Source organism: Oryctolagus cuniculus, chromosome 12, assembly GCF_051225735.1.
Source record: "Oryctolagus cuniculus isolate XC-2025 breed Fujian yellow rabbit chromosome 12, ASM5122573v1, whole genome shotgun sequence".
Taxonomy (NCBI): domain Eukaryota; kingdom Metazoa; phylum Chordata; class Mammalia; order Lagomorpha; family Leporidae; genus Oryctolagus; species Oryctolagus cuniculus.
This window is the reverse complement of record NC_142878.1, coordinates 42926889-42946851: the sequence shown is the minus strand read 5'-3', so window position 1 is coordinate 42946851 and position 19963 is coordinate 42926889. Positions and strand designations below refer to the sequence as shown.

At 37.6% G+C, this 19963-nt stretch overlaps 1 protein-coding gene across 16 annotated transcripts in view; it reads left to right on the top strand.

Annotated features, from left to right (window-relative positions):
• AKAP6 (A-kinase anchoring protein 6) overlaps window positions 1-19963 on the top strand; it is a 633025-nt gene that overhangs the window by 420050 nt on the left and 193012 nt on the right. Inside the window, exon 1 of one of the 16 annotated variants that reach the window (XM_089309805.1) lies at window positions 4026-4255. The exons of the other annotated variants lie outside the window; for them this stretch is intronic. Within the exon in view, the coding sequence (XP_089165931.1) occupies window positions 4220-4255 (36 nt within the window). The 5' untranslated portion in view covers window positions 4026-4219. Of the gene's footprint in view, window positions 1-4025; window positions 4256-19963 lie in introns of those variants that run through there. 16 annotated transcript variants of the gene reach the window in all.

The following is a 19963-nucleotide window of genomic DNA, read 5'->3' as shown; positions in this document are numbered from 1 at the left end:
CAGCATATCTGGCTGAGTCTTCAAACTCCCAGTCTGTAACAGTAGTTTCTGTCCAAGTACTAGCTTGGTCTCCTAACCAGCACTGAGCAGCAGGTAGACTCCACTGTCTGGCTTGTCTGACTGTCCCAACTGTGTTAATCATCATCCACTCATAAAACCATGGAAACCCTGGTGGATTCATGGTAGGCTCAATCAGTAAATTGCTTGGTTTGTGTGACACTGGGGAGGAGAGAATAGAGTGGCAAAGTGACTTAACAGTGACAGTGTGAGTAAAAGTGACGCCGAAAATGCAGAAAAAGTATCTCCTATCTAATTATATTGTTGTTTTGTTTAACAAGATCTCAGTAAGTACAAACTTGCATTTGTTATTTTCAGTGTTGGTAAGAAGCTATTCACGTAGTGCCATGTGAAAAGCAAGTCGTGGGGTTTATGAATCAGGGCCTCACACAATGGTAGGGAGCATTGGAAGATGCTCATTGTACTCATATTTGGTGGCCATAAATGACAGCAAAGCACTGGACTAATAGGACAGATGAAATTACGCTGTTCCAGGAAAAAGAGCCTCCTTTTCATAAAACACAGGACATTCCTGCATTCTGCATCAGCCGTGCTATAATGACCCTATTAATAGAAATGAAATGAAAAATAAGGACTCAGCATGGTTGGTCCCTGAGCCCATCATAAGATTCTAAATTACTTGAAGTTGCAGTCTCCTAAAATGAAATTACACTTGTTGAGGAGCCCCTTTGGCTACCTGGCAAAGTCTGTAATTCAAAAGACTCAGGACTTAATTCTTCAGGAATTTTGTTTCAGATTTCCTAGGTGAAAGGGTCATAGCATTATATATGACAGAAAAATATGAGACAATTAAGGCTAGGAAAAAAGTGCAGGGAAAAATAAGAAAACATACCTCTTTTCCTGTTTCATAAAACTGGTAGACTGCTAAGTGAGACAAACAGCCTTATAATTAGAAAGGAAATTATGAGAAGTTATTTTTAGTCTAAAAATCACATTAATGGCTTTGTTTGCAGCACAGTTAGTACTGATAACTTGTTGGCATAAACAAGCTTAAAATTTATTTCCTATTCTATAGTCCTAATATTTTTTTGAAAAAGTGTGGAATTCGAATGGTGTAATTAAAACAAGTAGAATAATAAGCATATACTTATAAGGGGTTTCTGCATGTATTTGTTTTCGGTTATACAGATAATTTTGAGTGATTTTGTGAGTCATACAGTAAATAATTAAAATAAATTTAAATTCAAGTATTAACGTCTCAATTTCCAGTTTGGTGAACATAAGCAAATTATTATAAGTTTGTTTTCAATTCCTATAAAGCATATTAAAATTAACTTTTCCACAATTTAAGTAATGTGTATAACTAAACCTCCTTCCTACTGTGGAACAGTTTCATTTATTGCTATTTGTAAACTGCCTAGGATAGATGCAGAGTGGATTGGGCTCGAAACTCCTTGAACAGTTTCTTTTGAAATAACACTACATACGTTAAGCTCAATTACACATCCAAACAGCCACAGCTCACTTTTGGTAATTTATTCATTGATTTAACATAGTACCCAGAAGAGCCATGCCTGCTGTCATTTTTGTAATATATTATGTTTTAAATATACTCATGCTCACCCATGCACACCATTAAGGTGTGCATAAACCTGTGTTTTTCTCTCTTGACAGCTATAAATGTTTGTTATTATTACACAAAACATATGTTCATGTTGTTTTTGTCTAAATTATTCTATCTGGGGCTATAAAGTTTTAATGTTATTAGTTGCCCTTAGAATTTTAATGTTTCACTGCTGTAACCTTCTTAGGATTTCTGTGCAATTAAATAGAAACTATTTCACTGCAGCCTGGAAGAACAATATATTTTATACAAATAAAAAAAAACCCTCTTGTTCCATTTTTTTTCAGTGTGGTAAAAATGATGGCTTGACAGTTTTTCTTTTTGGTCTGTGGAAACCTCACCTGTGGTCATACCTGAGCACCTGCTGTGTGTAGATCATTGCTCTCCCTACCCCTGTGTCTGCTGGAAATCAATAGTTAAGCCCCATTTCAATCAAAGGAATGATATTTCCGTCCTTCAAGGGTCACTTCGGGTGCTGTTTAGGTGACTCCACTTTGGCCTGCTTTGGTCTAATATAGGCAGAGACCAATAGGGACCAAATAGGAAGCCCACTATGATAGCAAATTGTGTGTCTAACTTGGTTTGTTTTTCCAGCTTGAGTCAAGGGGTATTTTATTGACCAATCAATGGAGACACTAGCATTTGGTGGAGCTAAAGAGTTGTTTTTAATCTTCCCTCCTTTTTATACCCGCTGGCTGTACTCAGTCCAGGCCTCATTGTTCCCATCAGATGGGGCTACAGACTTACCTAGAAGCCAAATTTCTCACAGAATTATTGAGTTATAAAAAAATAATTTTTATTTTACAGAGGAGCTTTTAAGAGTCTCCTGGCTTGTTTGCCATAATCCTATAGTGAATGTTGGTAGGTTCCACCCTACCCTAATAAAATTTCTCTTACTCAGTACTGGGAATTGAGAAATGTTACTGACTTTTGACCCTTAGCTTTAGTTTTACTACTTTCCCTATACTTCTATTGTCATCTTCCTAAACTATGTATTGAATCACATCAAATTCTAGCTCAAATGTCTGGTCATGAATAAACTCCTTAACAAGGTGTTCAAAATTTCCCTTGATCAAGACCCAGTCACTCCTCCAGGCTCCTTGGTCCTTAGTTCTGCACTGCCTGGGCCTCAGCCCCACTGGATGACCCCCACCCCCTACCCTGCTTCTGCAACATCACATTTGGCCACACCACCCACTTGGCACATACTCTTTCCTCAGGGTGAGTGCGTTTCTGTACTTGCTGTCCTTAAAACCTCTGTTTCTTCAAAATCAAGCCCAAATACTGCTTCAACCACTAAATGCTTCCTAATTCACCCTTAGTTAAAATGGATCACACGTGCTCCATTCCCTCAGCACATTGTTTCTGTGTGATTTCCCATGTGTTTTGTTTTGTCTTATATGTCTGCTGGATTATGAGCTTCTTGAGGGCAGGAACCTCTTTCATCATGTTTTTCTTCCCAATGCTTCGCACAGTCTCTAACAGATACTACTTTATGGATAAATCAGTCAACACTATTTTATTTCATTGTTTTGGCCTTGAAACAGTTAGGAATCACTGAACTATTAGGTGGATGTAAACACATTCTCATTGCTTTTGTTCAGGCTTTATAAACTTGGGTGCAGATTTAAATCTATCTGGCAGACTTTCGGAGGAAGGCTATGTGTGTCCTCAGAGCAGCCCCTTATATTAGTGGAAAAATCCATCTTAATCAGTCCTTTTGCTGACATCTGAATGGACCGTCAAATGTTCAGTTCATCTTGTGTCTGTCCTCAGAGGCAGTAAAGTTTTTCCTTGTCTTCATTCTTTGAGTGACCTCCTGCTTAAAAATCCAAAGTGAAAATGAGAAACAGAATAAATGAACTCTGAACTGGGGGTGTCAGCATTGCTTGGCTTCAATCTGTAGCCCAATTTGACTTGTAAGAAAGTTAATTATTAATCAATATTTGGTATTATTTTATTTCTCCAGATCATGCGTTTGAGTTGCCACAAAAAATTAGAATTATTTTCTACCAACTTGACCCACCCATTAAGATATAAGATTTCTTTTTCCTTAAATAGTGGCCCTAAAATAGCTTACATTAAGGAGTAGGAATTGCTCAGTGTTCTCAGGAGCTGAGCCTTTACTAATTGAGTTAATGTATCTTTCTTCTTTGCTACCCCCACCACCACCAGCACCACCAATTAATGGCAGGAAAGGAACACAGGGAATGAAGTTCTCAAAGGATCTGTGAAGTCTGTCCTGTGAAAATCGGCCATTGGGATTTTTTTTTCTTTTTTTGTGTCTCGCACTTCTAAGTTTAGACGTATAAACAATGCCTGGTTAGAGACCTAGCAAGCCACATTTGACTTCCTTTAAAAGCCTTCCTTCCCCATTCCCTCTCCCTTTTTAGAGTGGTCTCAAATGGTGGAGCTTAAGGTCTTTAATAGGCAGCAAGCCAGCGTCCTCCCTCGTTTGTACCATTTTGATTACTTCTAGTTTTTGTCCATTGTATTGTGAACTTTTGCAGGGAAAGAGAGGGAGTGGGTGTGGAGCTTGAGTAGCTTTCTCTTTTAAAAACAGAAGATAATGGGAAAATGCAACATTTATTGAAAAATGAAGATAACAGAATGGTAAGTCAAGGTACTTGGTTACACAATAATCTCCCATTGAGTTCTCATTAGGCTAAATAATCGACAGTGTTGCCAAGTTTCTGGGGGAGGAAAGGGTCAAGGAGGTCAGTTATCTGGTGGTAATGACCATAGCGGTCATTAGAGGGTATTAATGCTATTAAGAGTCGAACTTTAACTTTTTATTGAAGTTTTTATTTAAATGATATTAGCTTCAATTCAACTTTTAATTGAGGTGCAACCATCCAAATTCTACAGTCGGGCACCAAGAAGTAATGAACATAAAATTACATGTTCTTTTGATAGGTTGATGGGTCTTTATTAGAATTTCAAGGGCCTCCACAGAGCTGTTATTAGACACAAACTGCTCTGAAGTCTTCTATTAGAATTAGGGCTGGGTGAATGATTCCAGGAAATAATTTTAACCTGGACCACTGAAAAGTTTTTAAAAAAGAAAGAAAAGGGAGAGGAAGTTTCTTTTCTTTTTTTCTTTTGTTTGTTTTGCCTTTTTTTTTTTTAAGGTGAAAGGGCTCATTTGTGTGTTAAGGTTTGGATACATTTGTCATGCCTTTAAAATAAAATACACACCTCCCCCTTTCTCTCTTCCATCTCTCCTTCCTTCTTTCTTCCCTTGCTTTTTTCCTTTCTCTCTAAACTAAATAAGAATTTGGATTTTTTTCCCCTCTAAATTTTTAAACATTTATTGAAGAGACAGAGAGAGACAGAGTGAGCTCCCACCTGCTGGTTCCCAAATATCCCCAACTGCTGGGACAGGGCTGGGCCTGAGCCTAGAGCAGGGAATTCAGTCCAGGTCTCCCACGTGGGTGACAGGGACACAAGTGCTGCAGCCATCACCCCTGCTTCCCAGGGTCTGTATTCGCAGGAAATTAGAATCAGGAACAGAGCTGAGAATTGAACCAGCTTCCCTGATAGGTGATCTAGGCATCTTAACTTCTAGGCTAAAGGCCTGCTGCCTTCCCTAAATTTTACAGATACTCATCTCTCAAGAATTAGCACATCCCCCTGTCACCAGTTCTATCAGGGATACAGTATCTGAAAGAAGTTATTAAAACAAACATTGTACTAAGTGGTTCAGTTAAGCCAAACAAAAATGGAAGTTTGTGCTAGACTTTGCCATTCATGATTTATAAATATGCTGTGTTCTAAATAAAAACATCCAACCACCTGCAGTTCAGATCACATGGAAAAGTGGGAGTGATGTGCAGTTTAAGGGAGGGAATCTTCTATTGCTCCTTCTCTGGGAACAAAAGAGGGATAAGGCAATTTCAAGGTTCATAATTTTACCTCTTTGAGCCAAGAAGGCAGGAGCTATGAGTAGTGAACAGTTTCATAAATAAACTCATCCTTACCTAAAAATCTCTATGAAGATTTCATGTTAAGTTGGTTGGCTGCCATTTACAGCAAAAATTTACTGAAGGAATTGATAATAGCCTTTTTTTTCCCCTTTGGAAATGGATTGAAACTACTTTACATTTTTGGTAGATAGCCAGCCTTTTGTCGTTTAGACATGTCACATTACTATGAAAACATCATGCATCATGACACAGCGCAACAATGTGATGTGCTGAAGTGCTAGCTTCTCCAAAAATGGGAGGGGGAGAGAGAGAAATGGAAAACAGCGAGCCTGTGTTTGCTCAATGTGAACACCATCTTGTGTATTTTTCCCCCTAAAAGCCTAGAAATAAGCACTGTAACTGGCGCCACATCTTGTGGTGCCCAGTGGAAGTGGGCTTGTTATGTAAGTGTGGGGACAATCCTGAGCGTCAGTTCTAGTGAGAGAACGTGGACGTAGGGCTACGACACGTTGCAGTGCAGCAAGGTGCACGGAAACATTCATTCGTCAGGCATCCAGGCGACTAGAACCTAGATATCTAAACAGAACTCAGTACCTCAGTGTGCCTTGAAATCGTCTTTTCTAAGGCAGATCTTCTGCCCTATTAATTGGCTAACCAAAATATTAATTGGCAATGACCTTGATATGAGAGGAAAAAAATTAATTGCATCCCCAAAGCTAGTTTCATATGACAACTGCTATGTGATACCTGCAAATGTCTTTTTCTAGCTTATAGATTTCTCTATTCCTGTGTGCAAACTGAGGCTGCAGCTCTTAACTGCCTCTTCCTGTCCCCATTAGATAAAGCTGTCACACTTTAATGTGTAAAAATTTTAATTGAAGATTGGACTTTGGGAAGATCTTGTTTCAGAGGCCCATTTACTTTACTTCCAACTATCTTCAAATTGAAATTGAAAATAAGTTCCCAGATGAGAATATAAGCTGCAGCTTATATTCAGTATTTAGAAAATGAAAGATTTTTCTTCAACTATAAAAGTAGTATAATAGAAATTACCTCATGTTGCTGTAGTGTAAAAGGAAAGTAATATAATGCATTACTTGTTGAATTTAATGAAAAACCTGTTAATGCATTGGAGTTGGGTATCCGCATTGATTTTTATTTTCTAAGACATTTTTGTAATAATGTTTTACAGTAGTTCAGGGGAGAAAGGCAAGATATTTTTGGACCAGAGAGAAAATATCCCTATCAAAGCTGTCACCTGCCAAGATTTAGGAACATGCAATAATCCCAATAGAAGTGAAATTATAACCTGATTTGTGAGCCTCTAGTGTTCTTTGAAATTGAAGGCAAAGTAAGCACTTCCACATAACGTGTGCAAAGTCTGCATAACAGTGTAATCTTTCCTGATTTTCCATCAGTGTAGTTAGTTCTTTTGGTGTTTTAAATGATTTATTGTTTTTTATGACAATAATATTAGATGCTCTTTGAAGAAAACCTGGAAAGTACAGAAAATAAGAAATAAAATCACAGACATTTTATTATGGGATGACAAGGATGACTAATATTTTGATGAATAATATTTCCTTCCAGTCTGTTTTCTATTGCTAACAGTTTGGGTAAAATTTTTAAAGTTCACAGGTTATATAGAGATATTTAAATTAGGTTTTTTATAAATTTATATTTCTCTTAAGAAATATGATTTCCATGTCTCATTTTTCATTTTGTTTGGGAACTTTGTTCTCACAATTTTCTTTTTTTTACTAAAATCTCACATTATGCTTGAAACGCCCTGTGTATTGTTTGCTGTTTTGTTTTTAGAAAGTTATTCTTTGAAGGCCCTATGTTTGTGTATAAGATTAAGATTAGTACCATTTCTCTGCTTATGCAAATAAACTCATGATGTTATAATGACAGGTTTTACATTTACCAGTTTTCCAATTTTCAAAATGCTTTCTTGGATAGTTTAAGATTACATGATGGAATAGTTAATCATTTTTTAAGATTGAGGTTGGTTAGATTTTAAATTGACTTTACAAATGTAGCAAAACAGAGTTAGTAAACACTATATATTACACTTGTTTGGTTATACAAAACTAGGAGAAATAAGTTTATTGACCTCCCAGGAGCAGTAGTGGTAGTGTAAAGAGATGGGATTCTATTCACAAAGAACTTTGAAGTTCTTCGCTGTGATTGAATCCAACAGTCAGCCTTGACCAGCAAGATGCAGGTCATAGGACATTTGAATCACCCTTCCAAAGTAGCCTTAGAGCAAGCTGTGCAAGTAGCTACACAAGTGAGATATTTAAAATGATTTAAAAATTTGCAGGAACATTTTGATTGTCAATTTAGGAGCAGGTCTTTAGAAATGAGTACAGAGTCACCCTGTATTCGACTATACTGTGAGTGGTCAATGTTCTTTGATAAACATGGCTCTGAGTAGTAGATTATTATAATATAAAAGAAAACTTTTTAGATCTTGATGACATTTTGAAGCATTCTATAGTATTTAGGGAAAGACATTTTAGAAGACAGAAGTGGGAAAGCCTTCTCTTTCTGATGTTACAATTTTCAGCATTGTATTCATTCTTTTCTCTAAAGACTTGGAAAGATTTGTTTCTTGAAAATGAGGGAGGGTAGGAAGGAATAACTGGGATATCTGTTTTGCTAGACACCATTTTCCTCCTTGCCCATGTAAACAACAAATAATATAGTTTTTAGAAAGATTTATTTACTTATTTGAAAGCCAGAGTTACAAGGAGAGAGGGAGAGCCAAAGAGAGAGACAGAAAGATCTTCCATCAGCTAGTTCACTCTCCAAATGGCTGCAATGCCCAGGGCTGGGCCAAGTCAAAGCCAGGAGCCAGGAGCTTCATCCGGATCTCCCATATGAGTAGCAGAGACCCAAACACTTGGACCATCTTCCAGTGTTTTCCCAGGCATGTTAGCAGGGAGCTGAATCAGAAGCATAGCAGTGGGGACTCAAACCAGCATCCATATCGGATGCTGGTGTTACAGATGGCAGCTTAACCTGCTACTCCACAATGCTAACCCCAGCAAATAATATTTATTGAGCTACTTATGTGAAAAACATATATAAAATTTACTTAAATGTCTTCACATAAAAGTTTAGGAACTTTTGCTATATAGGAGAGAGTTAACTGCTAGGGCATCATTCAATTCTTTTATTGATTTGTCCATCTATTTATTCTATAAATATTTATTGAGACCTTAATATCTACCTCAAATCCCAAAGTGCTGCGTTCCCTACCATTTAAGATTTGTGTTCTGGAAAAACGTGAACTTCCCCTATGTGAGGTTTGGTAGAATTTCAAGAAAGGAGAGAGATTATTTTCTAATTGAACGACAGGCAAAAATGATCTTTAATGGGAATGTTCTGGGTTCATCAAACCTTAGCCTCGGATGAAGTGGTAAATTTGCACTATAAAGATGCAAACTTGAGAGCTTGAAGGGGGTTGGGAAGACAATAAAAAAAAAAACCAGGCTTTTTTTTTTTTTTTTTTTTTTTTTTTTTTTTTTTGACAGGCAGAGTGGACAGTGAGAGAGAGAGACAGAGAGAGAAAGGTCTTCCTTTTGCCGCTGGTTCACCCTCCAATGGCCGCCGCTGCAGCCGGCGCACCGCGCTGATCCTGGCAGGAGCCAGGAGCCAGGTGCTTTTCCTGGTCTCCCATGGGGTGCAGGGCCCAAGCACCTGGGCCATCCTCCACTGCACTCCCTGGCCATAGCAGAGAGCTGGCCTGGAAGAGGGGCAACCGGGACAGAATCCGGCGCCCCAACCGGGACTAGAACCCGGTGTGCCGGCGCCGCAAGGTGGAGGATTAGCCTATTGAGCCACGGCGCCGGCTAAAAACCAGGCTTTGAGGGAAAGAAATAGTGAGTGACTTTGTGCAAAGAGCTTGGAAGCTACAAATGACCAATAGGGCAAGAGAGTTGAGTATGACAACCAGAGAGCATAAAGGGAAGATTCATACTTTAGCTTTGTATGTTTTTAAAAATTCCAAATAAAGCATTCAAAGAATATTATTACATCATTTTCCTTTACTTGGTCATTTTGCTATTTGGAGATTACTTGTTAATACCAAAATGTATTTAGTTTATTGTTAACTTTCACTCCTTTGTATCATATGAATTTTGTATTAGATAGGAATAGGTCAGCAGCCACAGAGAGTCAGTGAGTAAAACCATCCCAACTGTAATGTCATCTAGGATAGAAATCAAGAATGGATTGACATATGTTAACTGAGTCCTTTCTCTGTTTAGTTTTTCTATTTTAATTGTAATTGTGATAAAACCAAATATAAAGGATTCATATCCACCCCATCAATTCATATGAACTGTCTTTGATTCACATTTCAGTCCCAGACAGATTTTAAGAATAGGATGATAAAAACATAGCAACATAAGGCTTGTACATCAGAAAATATGGAAATGGAACAGCAGTTGTTCTCCTTAGGACAGAGCCCTCTATCTGGGGAGAACAAGAGATTTCACCTCTTTCTATGAAGTTTACTCATTTCGGTCTGTTGCTTTAATTTATAGTGACAGCATCTGCAAAGAGCACTAGCTTACTCTGGTAGATTGCATTATTGTTCCCACGATTCACTCCCCTTTCCTGTAAGAGGATTATATACCCCTGCTTATTACCATGGGGTTCGCAGGCCTCCTGTGGAGGAGGATGTACCCCAGCCCCAGTGATATAGAGCTTGGCCATGTGATTTGCTTTGGATAATGGCAAGTGAGCAGATGCTTTAACAGCCATTGCATGTCTTTGCCAGCTCTCAGGTTCTTTCCCTCTGCCACAAGAATAGCATGTCCAAATAGGGACTGCTCCTTCAGCCTGGATCCAGGAATGAAGTAGACAGATGGAGAAAACCCACAACTCATTCACAGCCATCCTTAGCGGGCGTGTAATGTAAGTGAGAAGTAAACATTTGTCTTTGTAAGCTTCTAACATTTGGGGGTTGTTAGTAAAGCAGAGCTTACCAAATACAATTAGCAAAAGCTGGACCAAGAATTTCCTCAAACTCAAACTGCTTTGCACTTTGCAAGTGTCTAATATTGCTCTCTTGATCACAAATATTCCATGGCTCCTTATTTCAAATTTGAAATTTTCTCTTTCCAACACTGCCTATAATTTAATTCATATGTCAAACCTATTTTCTGTTTTTGATCTACATGACATTTATCAGTAGTTGGGCTAGTTTCTTCATTGTCCTGCTCTACATATGTGTTTAGGGCATTAGAAAATAGTGGTTAAGGGTAGCTTCTGCATTTGCACACCCCAGGATACCCTTGGTCCTATCACTAACTCAATGGGTAATCCTGAACAAGTTATTTAAGCTATAGAAACTCCAATTTCCTTATCTGCAAAATGGGAGTAATTTTACAGCTCACAGGGCTGCAATATGCACTGATATTAGACAAGTAAAATGCTTAGGTCAAGATATACCTATTATATGCTTAATAAGATTTAGCTGGCCTTATATTTCTACTTTACCAGAGATTTTTTTTCTTTCTAATTTATCTCAGTTCTAATGAAACTTCAAGTCTGAGTTCAAAGTCACTTTCTCTACGATGTTTTCTCTTGCAATTTTTTGAGTGCTTTTATTTGTTCATTCTTGTTTCCTGTGAACTAAGTTCTTTTCCCTGGTTCTAATCCTTTTGGAGACTAACAGTGAATTAAACCTACTCTGTATCTTTTTCTAGGCCAAAGATGATGCTTGCCCAATCTAATAGATTGATAGAAAATTCCCTGTTGTGGTTATTCGTTGTGAGAGCCAGTTATCTTTGAGGGAGGTGGAATCAGTATAGAAATGCCTGTAGTTTTAGCAGAGTACTGATTTTATAACAACCTAAAAATGGTTGGCATCTGTCATGTCATCCAGTTCTCTTTCTTAAAACGCCTCTGACTTCAAAGAATCATGTAGCCATAACAACAGGTTTGGTGACAAGATAGAAACCTGTCAAGAATGCAAAGCCAAAGGAAGTGAGGCCCAGTCACCAGCATTACTCTTCAGTGTGAATCCCTAGAGTAACCTTAGCAGTACTGAGTTGAATCAGGGGAGTTTTGAAGAAGATCATTCCTCACTAAATGAAGTATATGTCCTGCCAAGGTCAAGTTGTCTTATATTATTTGAGACTGACTGCTGAGTACTTTATTAATTGTTTTCAGACTGGAAAATAAGGTTTCAGCCTTTCCAGGAAACTCTGGAAGTCAATTTATTTGAGTGTGAAAGTGAGGGTATGGAAAGCAGCAGCTTGCCAATTCTACACAACCGTGAAGAACAAGGAATTGTGGAGAGCTTGCTCTATGAGTCATGGTCAAAGTAAGAAGAAGCCTTGCTTCTGGGATTAAGGTTTGTTTAAGTTATGTACAACATTAGTAACTGGGTCTCTGCATAGATATTTTATTGTCTATTTTCCTTTGTATCATTCTCTAAAAAAGTCATACAATGAAAGTACATCACTGATGTATCTGCAGTTATTAAATCGAAAGTAATTTTATAAAGCACTACCCTGAACAGAGAACTCTGTTATTAATTTAGCTGTGGCCAGGAAGCTGTCTTGAAGTGGGGAGCTAGTATTGTAGCTAGATTAGATGAATGAGTTAGAACAAAATCTATTTGAAAGAACACTAGTAAAAATATAAAAGTGAATACACTCAAAGTATTGATAATTATTATAGTGTAAAAGAATGTCAAATATGGAATAATTATCGTGTTCAGTGGACAAACTTTACCATACACATATGAAGAGTGTTGTAAATAAATGATTAATTGCAGTACCTAATTTTTTTAAGTCTTAATATATATGTGGAGGTTATAGGAATACATACATTAAACCAAGTAATGGTAGAGGAGGAGATTACTTCAAAGAATAGGGTGTTATAAAGACATGTTTATTAGCTTTTGTGAGAGTAATGCAGCACCATTCAATTTATTCCTTGCTTTATGTTAGATAGTTCTCAGGAGACTTGAAATCCACCATTAAGCTTACTGATTTACATGCAAATAGTGGTCTCCTCTCTCAGTTGTATATAGACTAGTATTTGTAAGGACTTTGTTTTTTGCCCAGAAATTTTTTGCACTTACTTTTTAAGTTATGTAAAAATGAAAGATTTCCTAATATGTATCAGGCAAAACCTATATACCTTTAAAAATAGTAGATTCTGAAATACAGCTAAAGATATGTGTGCAGAAAAATCTACAAACATATAACATAATTGCTGGCAATCAAATGACTTCTCCATCAAAACAAGCAAATGGTGTTTGTTTTACTCTGATTTCATGGATGCTGTCTTCATTAGGAATGTTAACTTATCAAAACATCACTTGTTGTATTTGCTGTGTTTAAATGATTGTAAAAATTTCCTTATATATATGGTAGATTTTGAAAAGTATTCTTTTGATGCATCAGTTCAAATTAGGGCAGCTGAATTAGAAAGCAATTGAGTGTAAGTAATGGAGGTCTTCTGTATTGATAGGCAATGCTACTAGTGTTGGTGGATCAAAGTAGAAAAAGCCCCAGTCCTGCAGGGATTCATGGTTGAGTGTGAGAGACTGACACATTACTATGCTGGGAGTTCAGTAAATCACCATGGTGGAGAAAGGCCATCTATTACAAAGGGATCACCCTGGCTTTCTGGATAAGCTGTGCTAGAACCTAGTTTTGAAGAATGACTACAACTCAGCCAGTTCAAAGTGGCTGCAGTACAACACTGCCAAGAATAATAATTCCACTGAAGTGAGTGGGAAGGAGAAGTAGCATAAGGTGAGGCCAGGAGGCACAGAGCAGACTAAAAACAGACTGACATGATCAGTGCAACCACTGAATTACAGCCTGATAGCTAAGAGACACCTTGGAAGGCAGTTAGCAGGGAGGTGACCTGATCAGTGTACGACCCAGAAGTCTCCTGATCAGCAATGGAGAAGATGGATGGGGGACACAAACTGGAGCCAGGAGAAGCAGTGAGAAGGTGGAGCCGCAAGGGAGTAACAGTGGCAATAGAGAGGAAAGGACGCATTCAGGGAATGGTAAGGAGGCCTGGATCATCATCTCTATAATTTGCACATTGTCAAATGGCAATAGCATTAGTATGTACAACCTGGGATTGGTACGAGGATTCACTGTAAAGCATTCAGCACGGCACTTGGAACACAGTATAAGTTCAATACATTTTGGCTTATGATACATAACAGTACATCACTGTGGCTTGATAGCTGGTGAGAAGGAAAGCTCAGCATGAGCAAGTGCAGCCTTTTGAAGAGGTAATGGGTGAATAGTGTGGTATTTTGAGCTAAGTAACTGTGGAGCAGGGATGGATGCTGAAGGACAGAAGTCAGATTGTAGTGGGTGCAAGAATGAAATTCAGGGTGAAGAACTGTACAAGGGGTAAGATATTTGCGAAGGGAAGAAGGAAAGCAAGACCACAGCCAAGTGAAGGGGTCTGATATTTTTCTTTTGTTATTTTATTTTTGGTTGGGAGTGTTTGTTTATATATATATATATATATGTATATGTATATATATATACATATATATACGTATATATACATATACATATATATGACTGTATAAATGAGTCAAGACTCAGAAAATATAGTGGCAAGGAGGCAACTAAGAGAGATTTAAATTGGAAAAAAAAACAAGAAGGCAGAAGAGAACTGATATATGGGCAGGTGTTAGAATTACCCAGGACATATCTGGAGAGAGGAAATGGAAAGAAGAGAAGAGAGAAAGAGAGGGGGTGAGGAGAGAGTATGTGAGCAAGGAGAGTCCGAGTTTGTGGGAGAAGAGTGAGGCTTATATTCACATTCTAGATGTGGCAAGGATGTGGTTATGGGAGTAGGTTGTAGAATGGTGTCGGTCATGGACGTTGAGGAAGCCAAGGCACTAGAATATGGAGGGCAAACATTGTCCCAAGTAGACTATGAGTGGGAAAGCCAAAGATCCTGAGCCAGCTGCCGTAATCCTCTACCAAAGAAGAGAAACAATCCGAGAGTAATGAGCCACACAGAAAGATTCATGATGAGTCTCAAGGGACATATTTTTAAATTAGGTTAAAGGAGCAATGGTTTGGAAAAGGCTATAGGAAAACAAAGTCTCTCTTTTGCATATTATGATGAACAGAGAGGGGAAGAATGAGCCTGAGCCGCCTCTACTTCTGTGAAAGGGCTGGGGGGGGGGGGATGCCGAGGGAAGATGAGCTGGTGAACACATGGGTGTGAGAGTAAGTGAAAGATGGGGAAAGGGCTCCTCTTTCAGTGGTGGTGAAGAATGACAAGAATGCAAGGTGTTATGGAATTAATTAGTCCCAAACGTCTTCAAGCAGAGACACAGCAAAGTGTCCATAGCTGGTGGTCAAGAGGACAATATATTTATCTCTGTATTTTATGTGCCAGTGTTTAGTTTCCTGGTCTCTTCTGCGTCCAGTGTTTTGCTGATTTCCTTAGCTATTAGCATGTCAGACAGATAATTGAGGGAGAGAAATAGTGAGGACTGAAAATCTAATCAGTGGGTGATTGCACATTTTGATGAAACCCTTAAAAAATGTTGAGTTTTCGTAAAATAAGTGCTGGAAGTTGATAGGATCTAACAGCCTGAATGCAGAAAAATGTTATCCAACAAGGGAAAGCACTTTTTGAAGTCCGTTTACTTTCTCCTTTCCTCTTTCTTGCTTTATTTTTTCTCCTCCCTCCCATGTATATCATACTTGCTGAAAAACACGCTGTGCTTGGTCATTTGTGAGGTGAGGTGAGGTGCTGGAGGTGCTATATAATGAAAAGAACTTGGTTGCCATTCCTAAGGTTGTTACAGATGGAAACACTTGGCAGTGTATATAATTATAAAAGGAGCATAAAAATGGGCAAAATTTAAGAAATAAATGTTACCTTACAGAAGTATGGAGGAAAGAGCAGTTAAAGAACATGAAATACTTACTGGATTTATGTATATTGGTGGGAATTTTGGTACCAGTATTGCAATAGCATTCCCTGAATTTCAAAATCTAGGTGACTTCATATATGTAGAATTTACTTTGGTTTCTTCCCATCATTGTGGATAGCTGACATACTGCCAGCACCTAGTATTTAAATGTTATTTCTGTTGAAAGGTGCACATTAATGTGATGGTTTATTCACACTGAGGATTGAGACCAAAGAAGCTTAAAGAAACTAGAGCTGATCCAGAAGTATCTATCTGAATCGCTTTTGCATGAGTCTACACGACCTTACGGTTTGTGCCTAATCATTGATGTGTGTGCTTAAAGAGTAAAGACATTCATTCTTAGAGAAGAGAAGGTTTCAACTATGTATTAACTCCTCACAGAAAGGATGCTGCAGCCACCTTCATCTGTCTCAGAACTCAAACTAATGATTACTTGTGTCTGCATAACGCTAACCCTTCCAATAAAAAGTGAAAGTCATTTCATATGTTCATTTATTCATTCAACTGTCAAATGTTCATTGAGTCCCTTCACGTGTTGGGAAGCCTATAGAGCTTTTAGGGAAACAACAGTGAGCAAAATCAGACAGGATTTGTCCCTTCATGAGGCTTGAGTAGTCAAATATTTTCACAAATAAAATGGCACCTGTGAAAAGTGTGACAAGGAAGAAGTCCAGAGTGTTAGAAGAACTTCTAGTTGATTTGATCTAGCCAGGGAGATTGTGCAAGTGTTAGCCAAGGAAGCAAAATGGAGTGGGGATCTCAACAGGGCGTGGGCATTCATTAGGCAAAGGTTGGGGTTGGGGAGGGCAAGACTGAAAATCTTTTCCGGCTGAAAGAGTACTGGTGATTTTCAGACTGGTGACTGACCGTGGTCTTGGAACAGAGAGAACAGAGGGTGTGGGGTTTGGGGAGGAGGAGCCAGACTGCTTGGGGCCTTGCAGTTCTTTGCTTTGAAGGCAAAATACATAGCAAGTAAATTCAATTTTTATTCATATCTTTTACCTTAATATAGCCATATCTCAAGGCAAATGCCTTTCCAAAAAATGAAATGGAAAATACATTATTATGATGGAGTATTTTAACAATATATAAAAATGATAATATTCTTTATTTTTTCTTTCCAATAAAAGCAAGATAGCACACCTTTTCTTCACTCGTCAAATAAATAAGAAGAAAAATAAGAGCTCTAGCTCCTATCTTGTTTATCCTAATCAGGATTAGCTTTATCCTAATCAACAATCTTATATTCAACCTTAATGATATTTCATTAGCTTCTCAGAACCACCTTTCCTGTCTAGGTCTAATTATATCTAATGTAATGTATCTCAACTCACTATATTAAATCATTTTTAAAAATCATTTTAAAAACATTTTAGATCACTCCTGAGCTTTGATTTAGGCCCTAGAGGAGACTGAGTTTTCTTCTTTCTTTTTGAGGTGCATGGCCTTCCAATTTTCTTCTTAACATGTCTTCTTCATTCTCATATCTAATGTAAGGAGATAGAAATAAATAATTTTCTTTTGTAATAATTCTTAAATGTCTACACGAATACAGTGCAAACATAAACATTTCTTCTAATCAATCCTCAAAATAAGTCAGTCTTTCAGAATACCTCACATTGTGAGCAGAAACCAACTGGCTCTTGCCTGGGCTCCCACAGATAACCCACTACTGATTGAGGGTCTTAGGCATATCTAGCAATATGTTCTAGTAATGATGCTAAATTTTCCCAGAGATCAAAGTTCTAAACCTTATCAATTTAAGCCTCAAAGAATACAATTCAGAGGAGACAAAGAATTTCTGCTTCTGAGAATCTGTGCAATAGTAGCATGGGTCTCTGTGCTACAGAAAAATATAACCAAAAAATGTATGAACAGGAGCCTGAAGCTGTGAATTACGAGGAGTGATTAGCCACTGCCATTTCTCTCTGATGGCCTTTTTTTTTTTTTTTTTTTTTTTGTGGTGGCATGTTTTCATAAACTACTGCCATTGTAAGTACTAACCAGGTAATCCTCAGGTTTCCTTTGAAACCCATCGGGTATACCATTTTCAGTGGGGATGTGGAAGAAATAGATTACTGTTCTTTTACTTCTTGAAAGCTTCTTGTGATTTTTTTTTCTTCTTCCTGGTAACAATGACTTTTTAGTATACAAAAAAAATATTCTCATATCCCATTTGTGATGGTAATGAGTAATCAGGTATGTATTCAATTAAATCTGGCATGCTTAGTTACAGAAGGGTAGATCTGAATGCAAGAGAAAAGTAGAAATTACATAAATGAAAAAGGACGAATCTCACATAGTCATCCCTCGGTATCTGTAGAGGATTGGGTCCAGGACTCCTTCCTCACCCTTCGCTGCCACAGATACCAAAATCCCAGCAGGCTCAAGTCCCCGTATAAGACGGCGTGCTCTTTGCCTCTAATGTATGAACATCCTTCCATATACTTTAAATCATATGCAGATTACTTGTACCTGATATGATGTAAGCACTATGTAAATTGTTGTTATATTGTGTTGTTAGGGAATAGTGGCAGAAACAGAAAGCCCATGCATGTTCTGGACAGCACAGTTGTAGGTCCGACTGCGTAGTATGTGAACAAGATGTGGGGTGAACAAGCTCAAATAATGAGTGCTGGAGGGAGAGCAGTTGGATTCATTATTGTACCTGGTGTGAGGCAAATTCAAATTTTGCTCTCTGGACCCTTCTGGATTTCTTTTCAAATATTTTCTATCCATAAGTGATAGAATCTACAGATGTAGAACCTGATGATATGCAGAGCTCACTACATAAAATAATGTACAATGCAAGAAAGAAAATCAGTAAGGTAAGACCTTCCAGGCAAAGAGGAAGAGAGCTTCTTAGTGTCTCCTAAGTAAAAACAGAAGTTGTTATATTACCCAAGCCTATTGGACTTGAACTTTGGGCTTGATTTGCACAAAATGGACAGGAGTGATGGTTTCTAGAGGACAAACCTTGAAGATTACCGATTCAGGTTCATTGAATTCAGTATGGTCTCTCGATTCCACTCTGTGAGAAATCATGAGAGCTACAGTTAGAACTTAAAGAAGGGGAAGTTTATTAGAGGAGTCAAAAAATGGTGTAATTTACAAGTATTTCCTTAATAAAACTCTAGGGTGCAAAAGTTCCATTTAAGGAAAGTGGGGAACATATTTTTAGGGGATTGCATTTTAACCAAGAAAGAGGGATGAAAAAAGGAATGTTATTATGCTGAAGTTGTTTTCGAAAATGTTCTCAGGAGCTGGAGATTTGGAGATGGCAAATCAGCAAATAAATGAAGGTATCTTTAAGGAAAAAGACTGTTAACATTATTTTTCCAGAAATGCAGTATCATTTACTTGGAGGAACAGAAATGATTAATATAGTCTTTTTGTTCAGGGAAGCTATTCCACAAGATAAAAGGCTAGTAATCTAATAACTAGCATATCAGTATTATTTTATTTGCTTTTTCCTGTTTGCAAAATAACTTCGGTGCTATCTTGTTATTGTTGTTATACTTGGCTAGTTATACATCTACGATAAGAGAACATAATTAATGTGAAAAATTATACTGAAATGGTTGTGTTTATTTTGTGTCACTTTAGCAATGCCCCTTCAGGAGAGCTATTCTTATTTTCCACTTGCATTCAATAATAGGCTTGCAGCCAGTGGCATTGTATTTACACAGTTTTTGTCAAAACAATTTTATCTCTAATAGATTTTGATCTACATCGGTTGAAAACTTCTGTTTCTGTTTAAAACTTTAATGTAATTTCTTGCATCTCTATTTCAGGCAATAGAAAAACTTTTGAACTTATATACTTGGCAGCTGTATATTTTTGTTTTTCCAAAAATTGATTTTTTTAAAAGTAGGAGGTAAATGTCCTTAAAGTTAGGATTCTCATTTTTAAATGGGCTCAGAGAAGAGCAACAAATTTGAACATAGCCTATTCCTTTCATTCTTCACAGAAGTGAGCACTTTAAAAATAACTCCACATGCTATGACCTTCAGAAGACTAGACCTGGTTACAAATATAAATGAATCCCCCAGAAATGTTAAATGAACCCCCAAGAAACCTTATTTGACAATAGGTAGAGATATATTCTCATGTTGATACATAAAGTGTGTGCTTCCCCATTAGCATTACTCGGGTAAATCACATTAAAATGCATATGCCTTTATGTGTATAAATTTATACATGAAGCTCAGTTAAGGTATATCAGTGTTAATACTCTGCCATGGGAATACCGTGTGATGAGGAAATTGGCAATACAATTAAAGTTCCACATAGTATTGCAGTTTTTTCAGTAGGATAAAAATAGTCTTCATTATAGTGTAAGAGGATAAGGTGAGACTTGCTAGGACAACTAGACCCAATGGGTACCTTTCAGTACAACTCGGAAGAGACACGTGTAGTGAGGAAGACTACTGC